At 51.0% G+C, this 23,828-nt stretch overlaps 7 protein-coding genes across 7 annotated transcripts, besides 2 other annotated features; 4 read left to right on the plus strand and 3 right to left on the minus strand.

Annotated features, from left to right (window-relative positions):
- Nucleotides 1-568: 568 nt before the first annotated feature.
- PODANS_2_8280 (uncharacterized protein) lies at nt 569-1,828 on the plus strand (the record flags this gene model as incomplete). The annotated part of the gene is made up of 1 exon (XM_001911596.1): nt 569-1,828. One exon carries the CDS (start codon nt 569-571, stop codon nt 1,826-1,828), a length of 1,260 nt encoding a protein of 419 aa, XP_001911631.1.
- Nucleotides 1,829-3,627: 1,799 nt separating this feature from the next.
- Nucleotides 3,628-4,247, plus strand: PODANS_2_8290 (uncharacterized protein; the record flags this gene model as incomplete). The annotated part of the gene is made up of 2 exons (XM_001911597.1): nt 3,628-3,969; nt 4,035-4,247. 2 exons carry the CDS (start codon nt 3,628-3,630, stop codon nt 4,245-4,247), a joined length of 555 nt encoding a protein of 184 aa, XP_001911632.1.
- A 255-nt stretch (nt 4,248-4,502) lies between these two features.
- Nucleotides 4,503-4,576, plus strand: a tRNA (tRNA-Asn).
- Nucleotides 4,577-5,039: 463 nt separating this feature from the next.
- Nucleotides 5,040-6,784, minus strand: PODANS_2_8300 (uncharacterized protein; the record flags this gene model as incomplete). The annotated part of the gene is made up of 2 exons (XM_001911598.1): nt 5,040-5,886; nt 5,997-6,784. The coding sequence occupies 2 exons, from the start codon at nt 6,782-6,784 to the stop codon at nt 5,040-5,042; spliced, it is 1,635 nt and encodes a 544-aa protein (XP_001911633.1).
- Nucleotides 6,785-7,411: 627 nt separating this feature from the next.
- PODANS_2_8310 (uncharacterized protein) lies at nt 7,412-13,978 on the plus strand (the record flags this gene model as incomplete). The annotated part of the gene is made up of 2 exons (XM_001911599.1): nt 7,412-8,491; nt 8,570-13,978. 2 exons carry the CDS (start codon nt 7,412-7,414, stop codon nt 13,976-13,978), a joined length of 6,489 nt encoding a protein of 2,162 aa, XP_001911634.1.
- Nucleotides 13,979-14,550: 572 nt separating this feature from the next.
- Nucleotides 14,551-14,638, plus strand: a tRNA (tRNA-Tyr).
- Nucleotides 14,639-15,631: 993 nt separating this feature from the next.
- PODANS_2_8320 (uncharacterized protein) lies at nt 15,632-16,549 on the plus strand (the record flags this gene model as incomplete). The annotated part of the gene is made up of 1 exon (XM_001911600.1): nt 15,632-16,549. One exon carries the CDS (start codon nt 15,632-15,634, stop codon nt 16,547-16,549), a length of 918 nt encoding a protein of 305 aa, XP_001911635.1.
- A 575-nt stretch (nt 16,550-17,124) lies between these two features.
- PODANS_2_8322 (uncharacterized protein) lies at nt 17,125-17,760 on the minus strand (the record flags this gene model as incomplete). Its single annotated transcript, XM_001911601.1, has 1 exon — nt 17,125-17,760. One exon carries the CDS (start codon nt 17,758-17,760, stop codon nt 17,125-17,127), a length of 636 nt encoding a protein of 211 aa, XP_001911636.1.
- A 4,622-nt stretch (nt 17,761-22,382) lies between these two features.
- On the minus strand, nt 22,383-23,363 carry PODANS_2_8330 (uncharacterized protein; the record flags this gene model as incomplete). The annotated part of the gene is made up of 1 exon (XM_001911602.1): nt 22,383-23,363. One exon carries the CDS (start codon nt 23,361-23,363, stop codon nt 22,383-22,385), a length of 981 nt encoding a protein of 326 aa, XP_001911637.1.
- Between the last annotated feature and the right edge of the window lie 465 nt (nt 23,364-23,828).

Genomic DNA, 23,828 nt, shown 5'->3' on the forward strand with positions numbered 1-23,828 from the left:
AACGCTTGCAATTCGAACATGGAGACACTTTGTCGCACTTTACTTTTCTGGCGGCAGTTAGCTTTTGTCAAAAGGAAATTAGAGTTCAGGAATTCAGCAAAGTATTTGAACAGTACCTCGCCCGACATGTCACGCAACTTCTCACACGTGCTGGTTGGGACAGGTCACCCAAGAGTGAGGAAAGATCCTCTTGATGTTGAGAGGCGTTTAACCCCGTATTGAGACTCGGTATTTGCGGGAGAGAGCGCGACATTTTGATTACTTGTGTCAGATTCGCTATTTGAATATGAATTGGAGTTCTGCTGTTGTGAGGATGAGACGAACTTGCGAAGTTGTTTGTCAAAGACCCGCATGTTTGCTAAAGTCCGAAGGTCTGTGAAGCGACCAATCACAAAGCCTATGCAGTCTACAACAGGGTTAAATGGGCCCACTTCTTCGCGTTTCTCGGCCACTTCGGCTGCCAAGAGATTATGGCCGACCGGGCAGTTGACGGATCGTTACTGACATCAGCCAGGTGCCCAACGGTCGACCCAACGACGACAGCATTCCGAGTTAGGTTTTGACCACAATGCGTTTAATAAACACCACGACGCTGAGACTGGAATCGCCATGGTCCACGCCCATTTACGCTATTTTGTCACACACTTGGGGGGAGGATGAGGTCCTCTTCGCCGATATCTGCGACCCACAACAGCTGCTTCCTGTCCACAAGAAGGGATTTCGCAAGGTCAGCCACAGCTGTGAGCGTGCTCGCCAAGATGGTTACAACTACATGTGGATTGATACCTGCTGCATCGATAAGACCAGTAGTGCCGAGCTCTCGGAAGCAATCAACTCCATGTTCCGATGGTATCACAGGGCAGACAGATGCTATGCCTACCTCTCCGACATCAATGTTCCAGGAGAACCATCGGTGGAACTTGAGAACAGCCGCTGGTTTACTCGGGGCTGGACGCTTCAAGAGCTGATTGCGCCGCGAGACGTGCGCTTTTATGATAGCCAATGGTGTTTCTTGGGAAGCAGACAGCTCCTTCGCGGCACCCCCATCGCCGACATCTCTGAGCTCACAGATTTGGCCGACACCATCAGCAAGGTAACGGGAATTCCCGCCGAAATTCTTCGTTGGTTCTCGCCAAAGCCAGACTCACCACTGGTGAGACGGCGGAGTAAAAGGGGAGGGCTCGACAAATACGAACCAACACACGCCCTAGACAAGCTTTTGAGGGCCTGTAGCGTAGGACAAATCATGTCTTGGGCTGCTTACCGATTCACCACAAGAAAAGAGGACGAAGCATACTCTCTTCTGGGTCTCTTTGGGGTCAACATGCCAATGTTGTACGGAGAAGGGCGCAGTGCCTTCCACCGGCTTCAGCAGGAAATACTAAAGACGTCCAACGATCAGTCTATTCTTGCCTTTGAACGACAGTTTTACTCGGATAGCAGTTCGCTACTAGCAGATTCGCCTCGATGCTATGCCTCGTCGGAAATTATACAGAGTTTGAACAATGGTCCCCTCCTATCAGGCGCAACTCCGTTTTTCGAATTATCGCCTTCTCCAAAGGCCGTCGAGGCCGGGTTGCTTCTTTGCCCACTGATCAGGCAGGGCAAGGAAGATACTACGTGCTACTTGGCGATCTTGAACTGCATCTATCGGTCCGACTTCACCAGCCATCCGGCCATAATCCTCCGCAAGATTGACAGCAAGTCCCGCACATTTTACCGAACACCCAAATCCGGGCTACACCGAATCACTCCCATTAACGACCAAGGTTTGATAGAATGGTCAACTGCTGTTGATGGAGGTAAGCACTTTTTTCTACGGCCTTGAAACCACAAAGCTTATCAAGAAAGTGCCTAGTGTCGAACCGATTGCGCTATGATCTCAACAAAGTCTACTTCGAGACGATCCGTCTTTACTTGGAGCCTCCTCAAATCCTGTCTAGCATCTCGTATGGTGTTGGACAACCAGCTTCAAGCTCTCTCTCTACTCCAGGAATGAGGATCAAGCTTGAAATGCCAGACACAATGAGATTTTCTTCTGGTGCCTATCCTCATATGTTACAGGTCACGAAGAATCGGGTTTACGCCCCATCTATCACGCTCGATAGTTGGCCCAAGCGGTTTCTGGACAATCAAAAACCTATGACGAACTACCTAGCGCTCTTCGGCACTGTTCTTCTTCACTTTGAAGGCATGGGTGCAGTTGCCTTGTCATGGGGAAAGTCATGTGCTCCTGAACGTGGGGATCGATCTCCTGAGCCTTTTATTGCAATCATGGACTGGGCCAAAGTTGTCAGAGCTGCACATGGCAAGGAGTTAGAGCTTTTTGATCTGGAAAATTTGCGTTTGCGGACTACCGCCGAGTTCCTTTATGCGACGTATTCGTGGACATGGGTATCTTTGCTGGCCACCAAGCCAGACATCCGAGCCGAACACGACAGCCCTCGAATAAAGGTGCGATGCAGGATAAGGACCGTCGAGTTTTTAGGACGACCTCTCTTTGAACTGGAGCTTTCAGTTCTTCCCCAAGGCAGATCGAGTTTCGTTGGCATGGTACGATCTTCATTTTCATGAGGCTTTTGGGCTCAGAGCGCCACGCCAGGGTGAACCGGGAATTCGCCCGATGTTGGCGGAGCCAGATAGCCGTTTGCCTCGACCGGTTTCTGCTGTTGCGGGTTCTTCTTTCCGAATCCAGATAGTCGGCCATCGGAAACATAAACGACAGCAAAGACAACTTCAAGTTCAAGACCTCGATGTCAGGTTAGGAAAGCGCAAACCCAGTTCGTGATGGATTACGCTACCCTTACAAACCGACCATGCAAGATCAGGAACGGAGTACGACGTTGCGGACCTCTTCGCTAAGGCACAGTTGGGCCGAAGAGGAAGGCGATCCACGGAAAACTTTTATCACCTTGTTCTTGGCAGCCACAGAAGAACGATTGCAAATTCTTACAAACGAGTCCTTGAAGCGCGCCATTTTCAAAGTTAACAAGATTTCAGAAAGTGCCACGCGTTACTGCGACCCTTCTGACCAGAATTCCACTCATCAAAGCGCCGGCACTTCCCCAATTGCGGATGGTGGTGCTAACGGGCGGGGTAGCATGACCCAAAGTTGACATATTTGCGGCGTACTAGTCCATTCGGTCGGTTAAGTCGAAGGGACGCATCTTCCGCAATAACCTAATCTGTAGGTAAGCCTCTCGGAAAAAAGTCTGGCAGGTTCAACGTCGCAGTACCAAGAGACGGCACGGCAGAATGGATCGTCAACCCATCTGGGCACCGCCTTGCCATGCATGACGGCTACAACGAGCAGGAAGTCAAGAGATGAGGAGTTACCCTGGAGTTCCATGAACCAGGAAGGGAGACAGCTGTCAATTCCCGGTAATGCACGTTCAGTCCGGGGTTCAGACGGCATCACGGCATCGCGATTCTTTTCACCAACCCAAGTCCGGGGTAAATGAGGCGTCACTTATCTTGCAGGCTCGTCCGAGAGATATAAATCACGCTTGCCCCATGCCCCGGAGACTGACATCATGCTCCACAACCTGTCACTTCTCTTGCTCCGCTCGCTAGCAACACTACTACCGGTGCCTACTACCTTGCCTGGCTGATTGACTGCTACTCAAGATGCGCATCTCCACCGTCCTCTCCCTGGCAGGTCTTGCCACCGCGGCCCCTGTTCCAGAAGCAGAAGCCCCAAAGTTCGGAATTGCACCGGCTGGCCAAGGATTCTTTGGAGCCGGTCAGGTCCGCACTCTCTGGAACCAGGGCGACCACTCCAACCTTGGGTGCCTGACCAACACCGGCCTCTGGACCACGAACGAAAGCCAATGCGGCACGTTTGTCTCCAAGGAGCTCACAACTGGCCACAGCGTGAAGACATTCCAACTATTCACTTCGGCTGGACCCTGCTCCATCTACGGCGCGAAATTCTACTGCGACAAGAATGCGACTCCCTTTCTCTTTGGTGTAAGTCTCTATACTACCACCACCAAGCTCCGTACCCCCGATGCATAAACTGACACCATCCACAGCTCTGGCCCTGGCCCAACTCCATTCCCGGAGTTGACTCCCTCCGCGCAGGCCAGTACGGCCTCATGGCAACCTTTGGCAACAACCCCCCTCTCAAAGAGGAAGGTCCCCAAGAGATTCACTTTGTCACATACAGGGAGACGGGCAAGTACGTCTGGCTTACCTGGGCGCCGCTGCGAGGAGGGCCGATTTTGACTCCGGTTCCCATTGAATAAAGCACCCACAACAAAGTGGGGAATCATGTACATAAAACACACCTTACCTACCTACCTACCCACCTACCTTTTTCCTCTCTCCAACTTGTGCCTCGTTGCTGTTTCCCCTGAAACCCCTATTGTGGATACGTAGTCTGGAGCAACCGTCAAAAGTGGAGCCCGCGGAGTGCAAAGAAAAAGACACATGTCCACACACTCCACAAGCACCCGGATAAAAGCGCAAAATTGGAATGGGGAAAACAATGAGCAGGAATATCCTCTGTGGCGCAATTGGCTAGCGCGTCTGACTGTTAATCAGGAGGTTGGAAGTTCGAGCCTTCCCGGAGGAGATTGAGTTGGAACCATTTGTAGTGGTTCGAGTTCTTTTTTCATGGTTTTGGTCTCATCATATCGCCTGATTAGCATAAACCATCTTCTGGCTTTTGTTTTTGTCTTGTTGTCTGAGCTTACGGTGGACTTCATCCCAACGTAAGGCGTACTTCATTCCAGCATGAGAGAGATTTTATCCCAGCTTCACATGGACTTCATCATGGCTCGATGTGTATACAAGGGCACCAGTTGCTTGTGTATAATATGTGGCTTCTATTATTACCTTTCAGCAAGACCTTTTTGGCTGGGAGCTGTTCCCATCAACGATATCCTGTTCACCAAAACCTTATACGTCATTCGTCTGTTACATACTAGGTACAGACAAAGGATCCCATAACTGCATTATCCTTTCTTTCTACACATGTCAATCTCACAATCTCTCATTCTCATCCGACATATCATATTCCCCCGTAACCTTTCCCATCACTCCCCCCCATTCACCCCCTCCCCCTCCTTCTCCCTCCTCCACATCTGCCTCTCCTCATCCACCACCCCCGGCCCCTTATAAACACTCCCATACAACCCCCCAGCCCAACCACTCCCCTCCCCAGTCGACGTCTTACTCTTACTTCTCCTCCTATACCACCGTCCATACACCAACAAGTAATACAGCCTAAAACACAACAACGCCCACCCATCCCTCTCCAGATCCCTCGGGTACTCCGCCCCCAGATCAACCGCAGCCGCTATCCCGCTCATCACCGCAACCTCATGCGCATTGATCAACGTCCAGCTACCCGCAAACCTGACATGCCTTCTCCCCTGCAACAGCCACAACCACGGCACAACAAGCAGGTAATGAGTCCACGAATGGCAAAGCTGATGCCACCAGTCCTTGCGGATAATTTTCGTCTGGTCAATCTCATTATCAGTCCAGAGATGCCCATCACGTTCCTTGTTGAGGAAAATGGTCTGGAAGACGTGGTTCTCGAACGGGACAGAGGGCGGGAACTGAGCCTGGTAGTTGGTGCAGTCAAACGACATTTCCAGCTTGGACATGTCAGAAGGGTAGGGCTTGATGTAGTACATTGGTTTGAAGCTGTTCATCTCCCCGTAGTCACCGCGGGCGATGGCCACCCGAGTGGAGTGGTCTGTTCCGGAAAGAGTGGTGACGGCTTGGTCGGGGGTGAAAAAGTTTTCGTAGTGCTTGATCATGTAGGACGTGTCGGAGTGGGTGATGGTTAGATCGTTGGACCAGATAGCGCGGGGGAGGATAAGGCGTTCCCCTTTGGTGCGGGATTTGGAGAGGAGGCGGTTTGCGGTGTCGGCGCTGGAGGAGGGGAAGACATGTTAGTGACAGGGTAAGGATGGCGAGGGGAGGTTGAGCTTACAGGCAACAGAAGACGACCTCATCGTAGTGCTCGTTGGTTTCGTCGGCACTGGGGGTCGGCGTTGGCGGTGTAATCCTCCGGTGTCCAAGCACCGGATGGGTTGTGGTTGTCAGGAGCTGGATTTCGCTTGATGAGCTTTACCACAACGCCGTTCTTGTCCCGATAGAGGGTCTCGGTGAGCTCTGTCGACAGACGGACCTTCACACCATTCTTGATGAGGTCTTTTCTCCAGTCTTCGTAGAATTGACTGAAGTTGGGAAAGACGACCATCGGAGGAAGGTTGCTCGCTATACTTTCCTTGTCCGGAGGATACCACATGCCGTAGGTTGGGCTGGTGCACAGCCGTTCGAGAATGATGGTCGGCACTTCGGGTGTGTAGTTTCCAGTTCCGAGGAATAGGGCAACCATGGGAAGAGCAACGGCATTGGCGAACTCGTAGCTGAACATGAAGAGCTTCATGAGATATTTGATGGGGAGCAGGGCAAAGAATATCTCAAACCAACGAGTCAGAGTAAGCATCTGGACAAAACGACGAATCTCGTTCTGGTGTTTCTCGAGCAGCTTGGTAGGGTAGACATTGGTCCAGAACCGATCTCCTTTCCCGAAAGACACTTGCAGCTTGACAGGATTGGCAACATGGCCCTGGCGGCCAAACATTGTCATGGTGTGATGGAAGATGTAAGAGCCACCTTGGACGCCTTGGTTCAGCCATGAGGCACCGTGCTTGTCTTTGTCAATGGGGATCGAGAAGGCCTGGCCGCCGCAGTAGTTGGTTGCTTCGATCAAAGTAACGTCGAACTTGTCTGGGTGTTGGGCGAGGTGATGGGCACAGGACATGCCTAAGAAGTTGTCAAATCAAGGAGAACAAAAACAACATGCGGATTCGATTGGTGTTACTGTACCTGCAGCACCAGCTCCAACAACCAGGACTCTCTTCTTTTTCGGGCCTTTGGACATGGCAACGGACAGCAGCTATCACGAACTTTCTGGAAAGGCATCAACGGCGCCTGTTTCAGTGTAAGAAAAGAGCAAATCTCGTCTCAAAACATGCAAGATAAAAGGAGTTGTTGAGATGTTGGTCGTGGCTGAATCACCTGCGTCATGGCCGCTGTGGTGTCTTTGACGATTTGGAGCGGCGCCAAAGTCAACCAAGATCGGTGGCGCAAGCGATGGCATTTTGATTGGACTGAATTGACGAGCAAATGCCGATTGCACTGCATACAGGATGGCGACAACGGAGGGTGTCAACTTCGATGACGGGAAGTGTCAAGGTAATGAGATCGTGTAGTGACTCTGGCGGGCGGGGTGCCGGACATCGAGACCCTTGCCCCACTGTTAGCACCACAGAAGCTCTAGAGGTTCCATGTGCCGCTCACTGAGGCTGCCCTGTACCTACTCACCTGCTTGGGAAGATGGTTCTACACCCCCTTTTAAGAATTCTTGGACAATTTCCCCTTGCCGTCCATGAGCTTTCATGATGGCGATCTATTTTCCTTCCACACCATCGCGTCCCGTAGATTTGTTATCCTCAGACCCTGGTCAATTGTTACATCGCCTCGGTCACCACCGCCCAACCAACATGATTTGTGTACTGGAGCCAACAGCACCGCATCCTTGACTCATCAGTGGAGGTCAGCAAAATCTTCGGGCTTCCCACCGACAACACTTGACGCCTCCGTCAAACACACAACGCCGTTGACAATCGACATGGAGGACTACGATGTTATCGAGCACAGCGACACAGCATTGGGCCCTGAAGTCGTGGCTCGGATACGCGACTGGCTCCAGCCAACCGACTACACAGCCGAATCGGGCGAATATTATCGTCACCTGTCGTCTCAAGCACCCGGCACAGGCCTGTGGCTTTGCCAAACAGACGAGTATAAAAAATGGCACGGCTCACCAGATCATGGCAGCTTATGGATCAAGGGCGTTCCGGGAGCAGGGAAATCTGTCATGGCAGCGAGCATCATCAGGCATCTAGAGACGACAGAGAACTGCCCGGTACTCTTCTTCTTTTTCCGAAACATTGTTGCTGCCAACTATTCTCCTCGCGCTCTTCTCCAAGATTGGCTTGCGCAACTTTTGCCCTTCTCTCCCAAGCTCCAGCTCGCACTCCAATCACAGCTGAATACTGACCTGGCAATCATCTCCAACAATGACCTTTTTGACCATTTCCTCAGCGGAATATCCTGCGTCCCAAGACTCTATTGTGTTGCTGATGCCCTGGATGAGATGAACACGGACAGCAGACCATTCCTCGACAAGTTCAACCGCCTCGCCACGCACCGCCCAGGCTCCTTGAAGCTTCTCCTGACAAGTAGACCTAAACAGTATCTCCAGAGCGCGTTGCGAGACACCTCGATTGTGCACATTAGTCTGCAACGACATCTGGTGGATGTTGACATTGTTTCATATCTCAATTGTCGGCTTGAAAAGCTTTCCCTAATGAACAATGCTGTGGGAAAGAACCAGCTTGTTGACTTGGTGGCTAAAAGGTCGGGGGGATTGTTTCTTTATGCCAAGTTGACCATGGACCAGATGGTGAGTCATTTCTAGGCGATTATTACCTTGCTACCTAGTTTACTGACGTGCAAGCAGGAAGAAGCTCTGTCTAGGCAGGACCAAGTCGACATTTGTGCTCTGGAAGCATCACTCCCCATTGGATTGGAGGAAACATACGCCAACTTGTTGCAGAAACATCGTCAGGAGAGCCAGGTCGACCTCGAGTTCCAGGTTTTTGTCTTGGAAACTATCACCCATGCGTCCCGTCCATTGCGACTAACTGAGCTCGCCAGCCTCGCCGGATGTCTGAGCACCACTAATGAATCTTTGACACACTGGAAACAGCTCATTAGTACCTGCTGTGGACCACTTATTCAGGTGTTGGAAAACGAGACTCTCCAAGTTATCCACCACTCCTTCACCGAGTTTCTGAGAGGTGACGGCCGAAATAGCCCAAGTGGAACTGAGCCTTCTTCGGCCTTTCCAGTCATTAACTCAACAATTGCCCACAAGAACGTGGCTCTTCGATGCTTGGGGTATGTTCAATCGCTTCCACTCCCAAGCGTAAAACAACGCAGGTCATACCGCGAGCAATCTGACGATCGCCGAAATGTCTGTTTACTCTATCCATTCTTCGATTATGCTATGGAGAACTGGGTGTATCACGCGAGCCGATATGATACGAGAGACCACGGCTTTTTTCACACCATTTTGTGCTTTCTGGCGCCCGATAACCTGGCCTTTCGGCAGTGGACAGGGCCTCCGTGGTATTGGGACACCGACAACCCCTCTGAAGGGATTCCCACTGCTTTACATGTTGCAGCACATGCTGGGATGTATGAGTTTTGTCTTTGGCTCATAAACGAACAAAGGGTTTCTGTTTCGTCAATCGCCAGCGACCGTCGAACACCATTGCACAGGGCGGCAGAAAAAGGTCACGGCAAGGTTGCCTCACTCCTAATCCAATACGGCAGCGATCCGAACCCCGAAGATATATACGGATTGAAGCCTATTCACCTGGCAGCACGTTATAACCACGCTGACGTGGTCTCGACTTTGCTTCAAGCCGGGGTTGAGCCTGACACACCAACAACGAACGAGGATGATGAACACCCCGACTACTATGACGCTGGAAGAGATTTGCGAGAGAACAGGCCAGGCGAATGTGCAATCTATTATGCAAGTCGATATGGCCATCTGGAGACACTGGAGGCGCTGATTCCCTATTGCGCGCCGTCTGCGTTGGAGAAGATGCTCTGCGAATGTTGTCGTTTCGATCGTACTGAGGCTGCGGCTGCAGTCTTGGCACACTTGTCTATTCCAGTGGATGCTTCGTACAGTGGAGCAACTGCACTCTACTTTGCGTGTGGGAATACCAATACCGACTTGGTCCAAGCCCTTATTGATCATGGTGCCGATTCCAAGGCCCTATCAGTATTGGCATCACTCGCAACATACTACGGCGGGCCGGCGGTAGAGGAGGTCTATGAAGACGCGGATGAAGGAGCGGAAGTCGTATTCCAGTCCTATTGGTATCTAGATGCGAAGCAAGCCCCTTTGCATCGCTTGGTGCAGAGTTGGAACTACAATAATGATGCAGCTTGTCAGGTCATCCTTCGAATTCTTTTGGATGCCGGCGCTGATATGGAACAGCTAAACGACGATGGAGTAACTGCATTACTTTTGGCAGCGTCATTCTCCTGTCGCTTTTCATTCAGTTCATCGATAGTACCGTGCGTGCCTGCTTTGAGGGCTTTACTGGCCTCGGGAGCAAATGTCAAGGCAACCTGCCCTAACGGAAACAAAGCATTGCATTATGCCTTGGGACAAAGCCAAGAAAACCTAGAGGCCATGAGAGTTCTTTTGGAACATGAAGAAGGCCAACAGGAAAGGCGGTCTCTGGACTCACTCCACCGTCTCGGCAAGGTCGGGTCGTCCGACTCGGCTGACAGCGAAGCTCTATCGTGCAGGTTCATAGAGTACTTTGTTCGAGGCGGTCTTGATCCTGGTTACGAATTCTACAAAGGCAAAACTATGTTGGAGGCGGCAATGTATCAAAATCCCGGACTGTTCCAGACCTTGTTCTCCCTCTGCAAGGACGAGTCACTGAAGCAGCGATGTTGGTTTGCTTTACCAGGCGAATGGCCCAGCAGGGAGAGTTGCATTCAATATCTCAAGATCATGGTTGCGCAAGGCATGGATCCGAACATCACACCGGAAGGTGGCCGGCCATTATACCTGCACTTTTACAGGTACGATGACTTGCTTCAAGCTCTTGAGCTGGCAGGAGCCAAGGCCAGCGTGGTGGATGCCAATGGAAACAATGTTTTGCATCTTTTGTGCAAACTTGGCCGGGTGAAACGGTCTCAGCTGGAACACTTTATTGCACGTGGTGCCAACCCTCTTGCTACCACTCTGGAGGGTGATACTTTGCTTCATCTTGTCGCTACGTGGTACGGAGGTTGGGGAGACCAGCCTGACCTTGTGCAATGGCTGATTAGCCTCGGAATATCCGCGGATGCTACCAATACCTCTGGACAGACTCCTCTTCATGTGCATCTACAGCATGGGAAAAATCGACAGGAGGATGGCCACCTCTTCATCCACACAGAATTTTTCTTTTTTGACGCGGTGGGTTCGGTCAGTCTGGAAATTCCTGATAAGAATGGCTTCACTGCTCTTCACTTGGCTTGTACAAAGTCAGAAAGCGACCTGGCCATACTGCTCGCTGCTGGAGCAAGCTTATTTTCGCGTACTGCTGATGGGCAAAATGCCCTACACCTTGCATGCCGAGCCAGGAAGGCCGATGTCGTGAGCCGTGTACTTGGGCTGCTTGGGGATGAGAGCAGCAACACGGATGGGGTTTTCAACATGATCAACAAACAGGATAACGGAGGGAGGACCCCCTTACATTATGCTTGCGTTAGCGGAGAAGTTGAAACTGTGGATATTCTTCTGAGATCTGGAGCCAACGTCAATGTGGAAGATTTGCATGGTCATACGCCACTGCATTTGTGCGCTCAATTCAGGACAGAACCAGCGCTCTGGGACTTGTCTGGATACAAAAGAGATCCTGATCTTGGTGGTGTCGATGATTTCTATTTCCCAGCCATGAACATCATTGTCAAGATGCTTTTGGATGCTGGTGCAGACGCTCAAGGTTGTGCTTCACGCGAGACAGCAGCCCCTTTGCAAATGGCTATTGACATAGGCTGTACCGAGTTCATTGACGCGTTCTATGCCCAGCAGGACATATCGGTCAAGTCAGGGAGGACTCTGTCAAGCGATGGCCTCAGCAGGGAAACTGCCAGAGTTGATGTGGCCTCCCCACTGTTAAATCAGCGTCTCGACAAATATCTGGATGGATCAGTGAAGCCTGTGCTCGAATTGCTTTTGGACAATCCCAACCAATACTTGCAGCTTCTTACACCCGACGATGCAGCAAGTCTGATCAACCACGGATTCAGCAATAACCGGCATGATGGCAGATATTACCAGGTGCTCCTGGAGATGATGCAATCTTCCGAGTATCTATTGTTGGCGAGGCAGGTGTCCGGGCTGATTCATTATTACAGCTCTCCTGACAACCTCAGGCTTTATCTTCAAACGGTGCGATCCCAGTCAACGACAAATTCCTGGATGTGGACCTGGGTGGGACGTTACTTTGGCACGCGAGCCCTTACCCCTCTACAGATCATCTGTGAAGCACAGCGTCCTAGCATGGTGTTGTTAAGATACTTGCTGGGAACGCTTCAGGTGGATGCCAACACACGGTGCATCATGGTTGACCGGAAAAAGGAAAAGTTCATTTCTGGTGGTACAGCACTTCATCGACTTGCTGTTGTAGACTTCCGGTGGAAGCTAGATGCTATCCGCTACCTGCTCGCCACCGGTGCCGACATCAATGCGCTTAACGAGACTGGCGAGTCACCTCTTCACGTTGCTGCCTGCGGTGGAGTTAAGGATTATCATCGGCACGGGCCAGACCGGTTCAGTGATAACCGGAGTCTCGACGCTGTCCGAATACTTCTCGATCATGGAGCCGATCCTGATCTCCTGGACGAAAAGGGCCTTGCCGCGATCCATAAGGCATGCATGCACTTCGATCAATCAACAGGTCGCGACATTATCCAAGAGCTTCTTTCCAAGGGGGCAAGTGCCCTGGTTGGCGTCAGAAGCCCTCTGTTTGAAGCCGTACGGTACCACAACGTTCCAGCCTTCGAAGTACTGCTGGAGCATGGACTTGATGTCAATACGGTCTATGATGAAGGACCGATCATATTCCCCCAAAATGGCAAACCGATTGATGAGACAAAGCCTCGACGACGTTGTCTGCTTTGGTTCATGGCCATCGTTTCCTGTTGGCCTCTTGCTAGGTCACCTGCAACCTTGTCAATGGTGCGCATTATGGTCGAACATGGGGCGGATCTGTACCTCCCTTTAAACGACGAAGAGACGGTGTGTCATTATCTCTTCGAGTTCGCAAAACGGGAGATCGTGGAGACATTGTTGCAGGAACCCTGTGTCTCACGGATTGACTTCAATCGTCCCGGTCAGTCTGGTCAAACGATCTTGATGGCGGCATGCAGACGAGCTATCGAATGGAGGCCTCATGATTTGAAGGATGGATCAAAGCCGGCTTGGCTACCGTTGCAAACCCTGAGATTGAACTTGGGGATCAAACCTGATGCTACCGCTGTCGACAATGCTGGCCAGACGTCTCTTCATCATCTTCTACAAAATAAAGCGAGCACGGAGGATGAGATTCTTCATTTTATGAGGGACGAGCGTGTTGCTTCTACTCTCTTGACCAAGGATAACGATGGGTTTTCGCCTCTTCATTATGCCCTCAAGCTGCTCCGGCCGAGAGTGTGCGAGTTTCTTTGCGACAAAGGAGCCGACATTCTCGAACCGGACCCGAGTGGTTCTTTTACTCTTCACCACATTGCGGCACAGTGTGTTCAGACGGCTCGGTCATTTGCCGATCCAACGGATGGAGCACGGGACTGGAACCCAATCCCCCATTCAACAACCTATTTTGATGATTGTCTGGCGCTCTGGGAAAGGTGTCTGAAGGAAGGAGCGTCAATTAACGCACCCGACCGAGATGGAAACACACCGTTGCACGTTTTTTTAGTGTCTCCAGACGCATGGACACCGTGTAAATACCCAGGGGATGAGCATGAGTATGATCCTGTGGCGTGCCATTTGAAGCGGTACAAGCAGCTTTTCCCGCCAGAGAGTGGTGTTGATATATGGGCTTCCAATCGGGAGGGGGAGACGGTCTTGCATAGGATTGCTGGTCACTGTGTGGGAAGACGAGCGGATATACTCCTGGCGAGGCATTCTGGGAGACCGTCGGATGTGAAGCACATACCGCATGATAAACAGCTTTTTGAAGCGTTTTTGAAGATGGGGGCGGATCCATTGAAGGAGGATGTGAAGGGGAGGAGTGCGCTGGATGTGGCGATTGCTTGGGGGAAGAAGTATATTTTGGACTTGGTTGCTTTGGATGGCGGGTCTTAAGGGTTCGTGAATGGGATGGTATCGAGGAAGCTGGGGCTAACCTGAGCAGATGGATGGGGTTATATAAATGATTACATCTTATATTTACATGGGCATGGTCCGTTGCTTTCACAGGGCTCTTTTGTCATACAATCTCGCCGCCTTCAACCCGTCCTTCAAAGCAGCCGTCTGATTGTTTAAAGCGTGCATGTTTTGTGGACGAAGACGGGTGTTTAAAACGGATGTGGCAGAAGGTATTAAAAAAGAATTCTATTAATCCGAGCTTTTGCTATCTCTTTTCACCAACAATCTTAGCATTTGTTGTATTCTTTATGCTTAGATTAAGATGCTAGAAGGCTCAGAATAGAGTATTATCCAAACTTATGCTGTCTATCTTTAGCTAGGACTGACAGGTTGAATGGTTCAGAACAAAGGTTAGAAGGCTCGGCATAGAATGACAAGTAACTAGCTATATATTAGCCCTCTTTCTCCTCATGATGGATGCAGCGCACATGCGATTCAGGGGTAAGGTAACAGCTACAAAGGAGATCCTTATGTACCCCACCTCTAAAGAGCCTCTGCACCAATCAAAACCCCTTGTGGTGTAGTTGGCTATCACGTTCGGCTGTAAAGGAATTTATTGATACCGAAAGGTCACCGGCTCGATTCCGGTCGAGGGGACTATCTTTTGCAGCTTTTCCTCATCTCCATTCTCTCGTCAAGATACCATGGTGTTTGATTCTGAGTTGTTTTTTTACCCTCCGGCTTTTTGCAACTTATAGGTCGTCAATGCTTGCTTATATTCATGGGGCAGCATCGACCTTTTGTCTACATCTGATAGAAAGGCAACAATTACAAAACCGGTGACTTTGACAATCTTCCAGCCACATCCCAAAATCGAGATATGTCAAATCTCTGATGGCAACCTGTCCGAGGGAGGGGGTCACTGACATCGTTGTGGGTAGCTGTCCAACGAATCAGATGTCTTGATCCAGGATGTTCGTTTTTTCACCTATTGTGGCAAGCCACTCATAGTCGCTCACAACCACACCTTTACGCGACACATCGGAGAAACGGTGCGGAGAACTGTGGCTTGACGTCACGGGTCGTACGAGGGAATCTGGATTTCTGTCAATGCATGGGCGTCATCCCAACACTCGCTCGTCTCTTGCTTGAGTATTTCAACGTCTGTCTCAGCCACATTTCATTCTTTGGATACTTTATCAGACTTAATATCGACAAGGAAATTGACAATCATCCATCAAGGCACAATGCCGAGCACTACCCAAGCCAAGGTTAAGCAACAGCCGGTTGCGGTGGCGTGTAAGTGGCCCCTGAACTGGATCCACATTGCCTGAAAGGGGAAACTTATCCGTTCATCTCACATCAGCATCGACGTCGAAGAAGGCACCGGCTGCGTCTGTCTCCAAGGCTGTCAAGAAGACAACGACATCGTCGTCTTTAAAGCCTACCACAGCATCATCCACCAAGCCTACCGCAACATCGTCAACCAAGCCTACCAGAACAGCAAGCAGCAAGCCTAAAGATGTGACCTCTTATGCCACCAGCAAAACTCCAGCCCAGGCGAGGTCCGCGGCTAAGAAGCTGGCACCGGCTGTCGCATCCACGCCGGCGACACAGTCCTCCCCAAAGCCTAATTTCAGACCAGTCACCATGACAGCTCATACGAAGAAGGCTCTTGGGGTGTCCAGCCCGTCCAGCGTCAATAAGTCGGTGCCCATCGGACAGGTCAAGACCACCGCCGCTGTTCGATCTGCTGTCCCTGCCCGGCCTGCTCCCACTGCTGCGCGAGTCCCAGCCGCCTCCCCAGTCATGCCAAAGACTGCGACTTCCCAGCCCAAGACAAAGCCTGCTGTTTCTGCTGCTCCAGTCAAGGCCTCTCCTCAACCTCCTGCCGTTACTCAAACCCAGAGTCCCACGCCCCGAAAGAAGAAGTACGCCCCTGAAGCTCACATCCCAACCTCAAACTTCACCAAACAGCTCTCCAACACCGTTGGAGGTGTGGCTCAGGGTGTAGGGAGAACCGTCGGCGGCGTGGGTCAAGGCGTGGGGAGAACTGTCGGGGGAGTCACGCAAGGAGTTGGGCAGACAGCGTCCGGCCTGACCACTGATGCACTTGACACCCTGAACCGCACTACCAACTCGCTCGGTCGGGGTGATCTCTATGGCACTGTCGGGGGAGTTGCAGGCGGTGTCGGGAATACTGTCGGGAACACTACCAAGAACCTTGGTGGTGCTGTCGGAGGAGTTACGAGAGGGTTGGGGGATACTGTCAATCAGACTACGGACGGGCTAGGGAATGCGATCGGGGGACCTGTTGGTGGGTTGACGAAAGGGGTTGGGGGTGCTGTTGGGGGGGTTACGAGGGGGGTGGGGGATACGGTTGGGGGTGTTACGAGGGGATTGGGCAATACAGTTGGGAATACTACTGGTGCTTTGGGGAGAGGAGACTTGGGAGGTGTGGTTGGGGGTTTGGTTGGTGGGTTGGGGGAGACAGTTGGGGAGGTTGGAAAGGGGGTGGGAGGGATTTTGAGTCCAGTATTGGGGGGTGTTCTGGGGGGTGGGAAGTAGGTCTGTAGGAGAGTGGTGGTTGTTTCTGGGGGTAGTGATGGGGTTGAGATACACGAGTTGCCTGAATGTGGTCATCCGCATCGAGATAACAAACGTCCTGCGCTATTGAAGTTATGAAGCTACCTAGCGAACGATGATGCCTGTGTGTTGTACACTTGTCCAGCAAGTTGATGTTAACGATTAGCCAAAAAGACCTATAACGAAACGGTTCTCGTCATTCTTCATACTCGCTCAACAAAACAGAATCGAACATCTTTCTTTTGTTTTGTTAGTTTGTTGTTTGTCGTTGGTTTTCGCTTCTGTAACCTTTGTGTCTGGATAATGGGGAAAGAGAAGAAAGCAAAAGGCAGACCTTGGTCAACAAAGTCAAACATCAAGTAAGGAAAGCAGAAATCTGATAGGTGCCACCAGAAACATATACCCAAAACAAAACCCAAAAGAAAGGCAGATCCAGTCATGGTAAGCCAGCTTGACCACGGTGAAGCTTGAGAGATGGAACTGTTAAGCCAATGGTAGTAGCCATGGACTCCCTTCCGCCTCGATGTTATTTGGACCCCAAAGTTCACCTCAGTCCATCACTGAGCATATCCACGGGTCCAATACTGATACTGCTGGGAGCCTGCAGCGCTTTGGTCATAGTCCACAGGCCCATAATTTGGCGCCTGCTGCAAGTCGATGTTATTCCCACCGGCAGGTTGCGACAGATTGCACGGGTAGAAGTTCCCATCAGCGATGTAGTACCGGTTCCCACCAGAGTCATAGACGGTCCCATCAGGGGCGGGGTACCAGGTCGTTCCATTAGCGTCAGTATAGGGGCTGAGCTTGGTTTGCTTCTCGGTCGATGCAGGCTGTGCGTGGCCCTTGTGGCGATATTGGAGAGGTCGGTGTGACGGAGGTACCGACCAGCCCCAGCCTCGAGAGTGATCGCGGACATCGGTGGACACAGGTGTTGTGCCGTACTTCGAATCCGCGGTCTTTTTTCCATGTGATCGAGAGCCAGAGGAGGAACCCCCCGCTGGCTGAGTGTCGGCTCTGGCTTTGCCCTTGCCCCTGTCAGAAGAAAGGTCTTCACTGTAATACCACTCCGGCTGGGAGGGGACAGTTCTGTGGCGATCTCCATCTTCGTATAAGGATCTGTACGGGCTACACTCGTCGTAGAGGTCTTCTGCGCGGGTCACGCCGTAGCCACCATCATCATCATAACGAGACATGGTGAGGGGAAGGTCTTTGGATGCTTCGGGAGACGTATTGCCAATTTGCGAGTTTGCAGGATGCTGTTGTGCTGCACGAGATTCTGCACCGGTGTCAATGACAATCTGGTTGGAATGGTTGTGGGAAGGCTCTTCAAAGAGGACTGGAGGTCTTTAAGTACTTGGAACGCTCCATGATCACGGCGGCCGAGAAAGTGACCATTGAGGAGCTCAGTGTCCATCATGTCGTTCAACGACATGTTCAGCAGAGTACAAAATACCCAAACGGCTCAGGTCTGAGCCCACTATTCCCGGCTTACTGGGAAAGAGCTACTCAGAGGGGGTGTGAGCCAGGAATAGAAGGCTCAACAGAAGAGAGGCTCCACTTACTAGCCACTTAGGGGAAAATACCCTTTTATATTTCACTCAGGCAGGTACGAAAGGCTCACTTTTCGAGCCGCTCATCTTTTTAAGCCCGTAATTAATTCCTCAGACTAGGTACTTGAGCCAGTGGAAGAAGAAGGGCTTACCAGTACCGGCAGTCACCGAAATGGTTTGCGTAGCCAAGTTTCGTCTGTTGTCACGTACCCCAAGATCGTGTCGAGTCTGCTTCATTTTCGTGCAGCTGGGCGATTCTGCCACAAAGTCCAAAGATTGTGATACCACGTCTTGCTTCACGGCACAAGCGATAGTGGGGGACGCAGGGTGTGTAACTCTCTCTGGTAGGGGTGAGATTATCTACCCACCTGGCTTAACGAGCATCTTCCAGGAGACACGCTTGTCGTGCAATCACTCTGTCCCCGTTTGGAGGTGACCTCGTCGTAAACACCGGCATCTCAATCTGGACTCTCGCATCATGCGCGTCAAATTCTCGATCATGGTGTCGCCGATCAAGTCCACGTTGGAAACCTGGGTTCAGTCCATGTCAGCCTCTTGACCCCCAGCTCCATCAAACATCTTTCATCTTTATTTCAACGATACACCCCACACCGCTGATGCCGACCGGAGAACCGCAGAAGCCGCAATAACGCTATCGATCGTTTGAGAAGGACGCTGAAGTCTGGATGGTGTAGTTATCCTTGCCAACGAAAATGACCTCCTCACGACCAAGGCCTGCCTGCTGATGGAGTGTAATCTGTCGTAGGGCAGATGATATTTTAACAGTGGCAAGAGGCACTTCCATTTAGCTCTCTGGAGATATATCTATATGGCACCGTATCACACCACCGGTCAATTTCCACTGGCGAACTAAACTATCATTGGCCCAAGACTTATTCCTTTATTTTTCGCCTTTTCATTGCAGCATAGCCACCAGGCAAGGCCTCTCAGTCAGTCTCGCATTCCCCTCTCAGCGACCAAAGTCCCCCACATGTCTCGTCAACCGTTCTTTCGGTGAAGATGGCAAAGAAAAAGAAAGCACAACACCCACCTCGCCAAGGTCAGGAGTACGCCCACGCCGAAGCTGGCCCTTCTTACAAACCCCGATCGTCCCACATGTCAAGCAACCCCAACCCATCGTCTTCGAAGCCGAACAAGGGAAAGGAACGGCAGCCCGAACCCACACCAGGGGGCATAATCGATATGGGCTCTTGGAGCAACCCCAGAGATGGTCAGCCGATGATGGCAGGTGGGCAAGGTCCACCTGGCCAGTTTCCACTCCAATCACAAAAGAATATGCACCAACACTTCCCAAGCTGGCCGGAGCCTCTTGAAAACAAACAGCCCGAGGGCTTCTACCTCCAAGAAACATTTAAGAAACCCCATTTTGCCCAACAATATGAAGCCTGGTACGGCAAACACATGATCTCTCCAGAGATATACGGCGCCCAGATCTTTGTGGGCCCTCCTGTTTTGAACCCTGATGAGCAAGAGCCTCAATACGACGTAGATCCACACCGCGATCTTTATCAGTTACCTTCGTACGACTCTTCTGCAATTGATCAGAACAACCCCCATGACACACAGTGGTAGTTATTGCGAGGCAGGAGGTTATGGGTTATTTGTGCCGGTTAGTGTAGGGATTGGGGCTCTGGTAGCTACATTATGCAATACAGCCACATGCTTTTATTTGAGAAATGTGTTCCATGGTGAAGGGATAATGTGCCGTGATATTGATGACATGATGCTACCAGATGAGCATGTTGATGAATACGTATACATAATTTACTACTATTTCAATCATCTGAGCCTTTTATTTCTTAATCCGACCCTTTTCTGTCCTACATCCGAGACTTTCTTCATCTTAACCAAAGCCTTTTATCTTCTTGACCACACATTTCTTGCTTTTAATCTGTGCTTCTAACCGTTGTTTTTTGACAGACATCCACGCTTTTTATCCTAATAGTCCGAACGTCCTCTCTATCTATTCCAAGTATTTTATTCTCCAAATGGAAACCTTTTATTACCACCTTTCTTCTGAAACATAAAAACTACAAGACTTTTATTCCAATAATTCTCACGTCTTTTTACATTCAACCCTAGCTTTTCTTTAATCGGTAAAGTAGAGAATGAAATCTAAACCCACACTCCAATATTCAAAGTCTAAAATCTTGATTATATACACCTAGCTAGCTGCAGCGAAGAGTTGGCATGGTTGCCATGGGTGTGCACAAGGTAAAAGACCCACCAAAGCACTGAGCTTGGTGTCCAAGCGTAATAAAATGCCATGGCTTTGATCCCTCTTGCATTTCATATAGCGTACCATTCATCAAGGAATGAGTAGTCAGAACAAGTGAAAGGAATACGCTACAAAGCTGTACAAGTAGTAAAAGACTGTTGAACAAGTCGTGACCTATGTAACTGAACCTCTGCTACTACTAGAAAGTCAAAGACATGCCACTAGCAGCTGAGCCCTCTTCTAATGTGTTAGCTGTTTTAGCTCCATCCTCTGTCTTTTCTTTCCGCCGGCGATTCGTAAACCACTCCTTCGACTAACAACCAATAAGGAAGGCCGTGTATGCAATTACAATCAAACACGTCAAAGTAACCAAGAGAAAAGACAAGAAAACTGCAACAAAAAAAACCCAAATGCTACCTCCGATTGCCGTGTAGTTCCAGATGACATGCAGTGTGTGTATCCAGCCTCGATCCCTTTGCCGGGTGGTTATTCCCTGCCACTTGGTGACAAAAGTTCTCTATAAATTAACGAGAGTCTGGATAGGACCGCCGCATACTGTAGACGGTGTTTTGATCGGTATGTCCAAACTGAGCTTTCTGAGGCGGATCCGTCGCTTATTCGCCCTCGTATGTTGTGGCAAAGGGTTCTTCAGGGTAAGCAGACACAGGGTAAGGTCCTTGGTTGTAGCCAGAGGTGTTCATGGCCACCGCCTGGGCGTCGTACTCGGGTTGAGCTTCATACCCGGCTCGGGCTTCATACGCACCTTGACCATAGGATAATGCAGCAGGTGTGGTTGTGTAGTGTAATCCAGGAGTGGGCACCGGGGTCCGTAACAATGCTGATCCCGACGGTAGAGTGCGCCAGGGGAGAGCCCAGTCGGTCATATCTGAGGTTGTGTTCGCGCGATATTTGTCTTTCTTATATCCAATATGTTCCCTCTTTGGCGGTATCCTCTGTCCTGTAGAGTCCACGTCCCAAGTTTGGTCATCCGCCGTGTTGAATTTGTAATATGTGGCATATTGTTCCGCAGTTGGGTGGACGGGGCATTCAGTTCTTCCTCCTGTCATCATCGGCGCTCCCATTGTGGAAGTCTCCCAGGTTTGCTTGGGTGCCTCCTGGACTGGCTGTACTGATGAGGTGTCCCCAATCCTCTCGGGCGCCTGCAAGGCCGGCTGTGGCTTTGATAATGAGGTGCCATAGCTTTGCGGGGACATCTGCTGGACTCGCTGTGTTGATCTGACAGGCGTAGCATAGTGTCTCTGTCGCCTGGAGCTGTTTCCCGAGGTGAGATAAGAATACTCGTTGTAACCTTCGGTGCTGAAAGAGCCTGATCCGTAGCTGAGGGGAAAATGGTTATAGTCGTCGTCATAACTGTTACTTAGTTCCGCGCGCGTGAAGTCTTCGTCATCGTAGCGACTCGAACTCCCTTGACCGAGATATCCAGACATGCTGACTACAAAGTGGAGAGCAGATAAATGGAGGATGTTGGGCTGTGCGATGTGGCCAGGGGTGTGATGGTGGTAGGGCGTGAGTAAGGTAGTTGGGTGGTAAGAGTTCCATGACGAATGTTGGGCTCTTCCTGCAATTTATAGGTATCCAGGAAGGAACAGGACGCTTCTCACATGCCACATCTGGGCCACGCCTCGAGACACTTCGCTGGTCCACTAAACTGCCGCAGAGGTGCTTTTCATGACCGTAGCTGAAGTATCTTGACACAGGTTCCAGAACGTCGTCGAACCACTCTTCAAGTGATACAGCTTGACGAAGGCGGGGCTCGGGGCTGGTGGATAGAGACGATGAGCTCAGAGATCCATTGAAACAGAATCATGATGAGTTGAAGGGCGGTTTGGTTATATATCTGATATTGTGACGCACAAAGTAACGCCCTATTGTTTTAGGTATGGACAGACCTGAAACATTTTCATGATCATGGGAAGCCTACTATCGGAGGACTGGACGTCGAGAATAGCGGCAAGGCGATCGTGTTGCCACCCAGTTGCCCAACGCAGCCAGCTGCATCCCTTGGTCACCAGTCCACAAAATATCCGATGCCGTCCCCAATCGTACTCGAGGCCACCCCTGCGTGATCCTGGCCTACGTACTCCTTGAGGGTCACATCCCTCACCCTTCGGCTGGCCTGGATGCGGTAAAACAACTCCTGCGTCACCTCTGTCTGCTTGAACGACTGCCAGAGGGTCTTCCTCTCCTGGAATGCTTCCTCCGTCTCAGTGCGCCGCCGTGGGGGGAACTGTTCGGCCGACCCATAGGTGATAAACACAGCTGGCTTCTTTTCTATGGCCTCGGTTTCGTTCGCGCATGGCAACAGCACCGGTTGTTGGACACATCCTGTTCCCCAGCGCCGTGTGACTTCGTCGAGCAACAATCCATTGTTCCAGATCATCGTCGGCGTCGCGGCAATGTACGTGTCGAACAAGCCCGGGTAGGCAATCAGCGCATACACGACAAATATGCCACCAAAGGAATGACCGTAGAGAGCGTCGCGTGTAAATGTGACAGATGGGAAGATGGTGTGCTGCACCCACGGGCGGAGGGTCCCGTTGATGAAGGCGATGAAATCGTCAGCACCCGACAACGGCGGATCGCTCGCGGGGTCATCAGGTAGTGGCGGACGCAGGTCGACAAAACGCCGGGTGAGATCGTAGACGTGGTTGCTGAGCGGGTAACCAATGGTCACGACGATACTGTCTGGCTGGGCTGAATCGACTCCTTTGCGCCGCTTGAAGTTCTCAACTGCGGTGAGGCCATGGGCATTCCCGTCGGTGACGTACATGGTGAGAGCAGTCTTGTTGGTGACATCCCGCGACTGCCATTCGAAAGGCCAGGACACGCCAATCTGATAGGTTAGGTTCTTGGATTCGTTGGTGGCATTCCAAACAGCATAGTTGGGAAGGAAGGTGGCAGGGAATGGCGGGAATGCCGTGAAGGACCAGCCGCTCAGAGAAACCATTTTTCTAGCAAGTACTGCAAGACTTAGAGATCTGAGCATCCTGATTGCGTTTTAAGCAGCGGGCCACGGGACCTTTTGACCCAACAGTGTTTGTGCCTGCCGGGGCATTGCGGTCCCTTCACCAATCATGCCCTCGAGGTTCTGACGAATGGAAGTGCTGGTTGTTTGAAGGATTAATGACTTTCAGCTGAGGTTGTGCATATCAATATGCCACTTATGCACGTGCACTGCATTGTGTTCTGCATAATCACATGGAGTTCTGACCAGGATATAATGACGCCTATAACAGCGCATTGCTCCCATGTTGATCACAGTCTTTTGCAGACTACCTATATAAGGGAATAAACACATTCGTATATTGCCCTGTGTGGCTTGGCAACCCGCAAGCCACCAGCTCAGCATAGCTCAGGTAGGTATCTATTCTGCCTGCAGACCGTTACACAAGCCTGATCAGAGATTGGGCCTGTACGATGCGACCTGCAGCTCACCGATTTACCAAACCCG

This window comes from Podospora anserina, chromosome 2 (genome assembly GCF_000226545.1).
Source record: "Podospora anserina S mat+ genomic DNA chromosome 2, supercontig 2".
Classification (NCBI taxonomy): Eukaryota; Fungi; Ascomycota; class Sordariomycetes; order Sordariales; family Podosporaceae; genus Podospora; species Podospora anserina.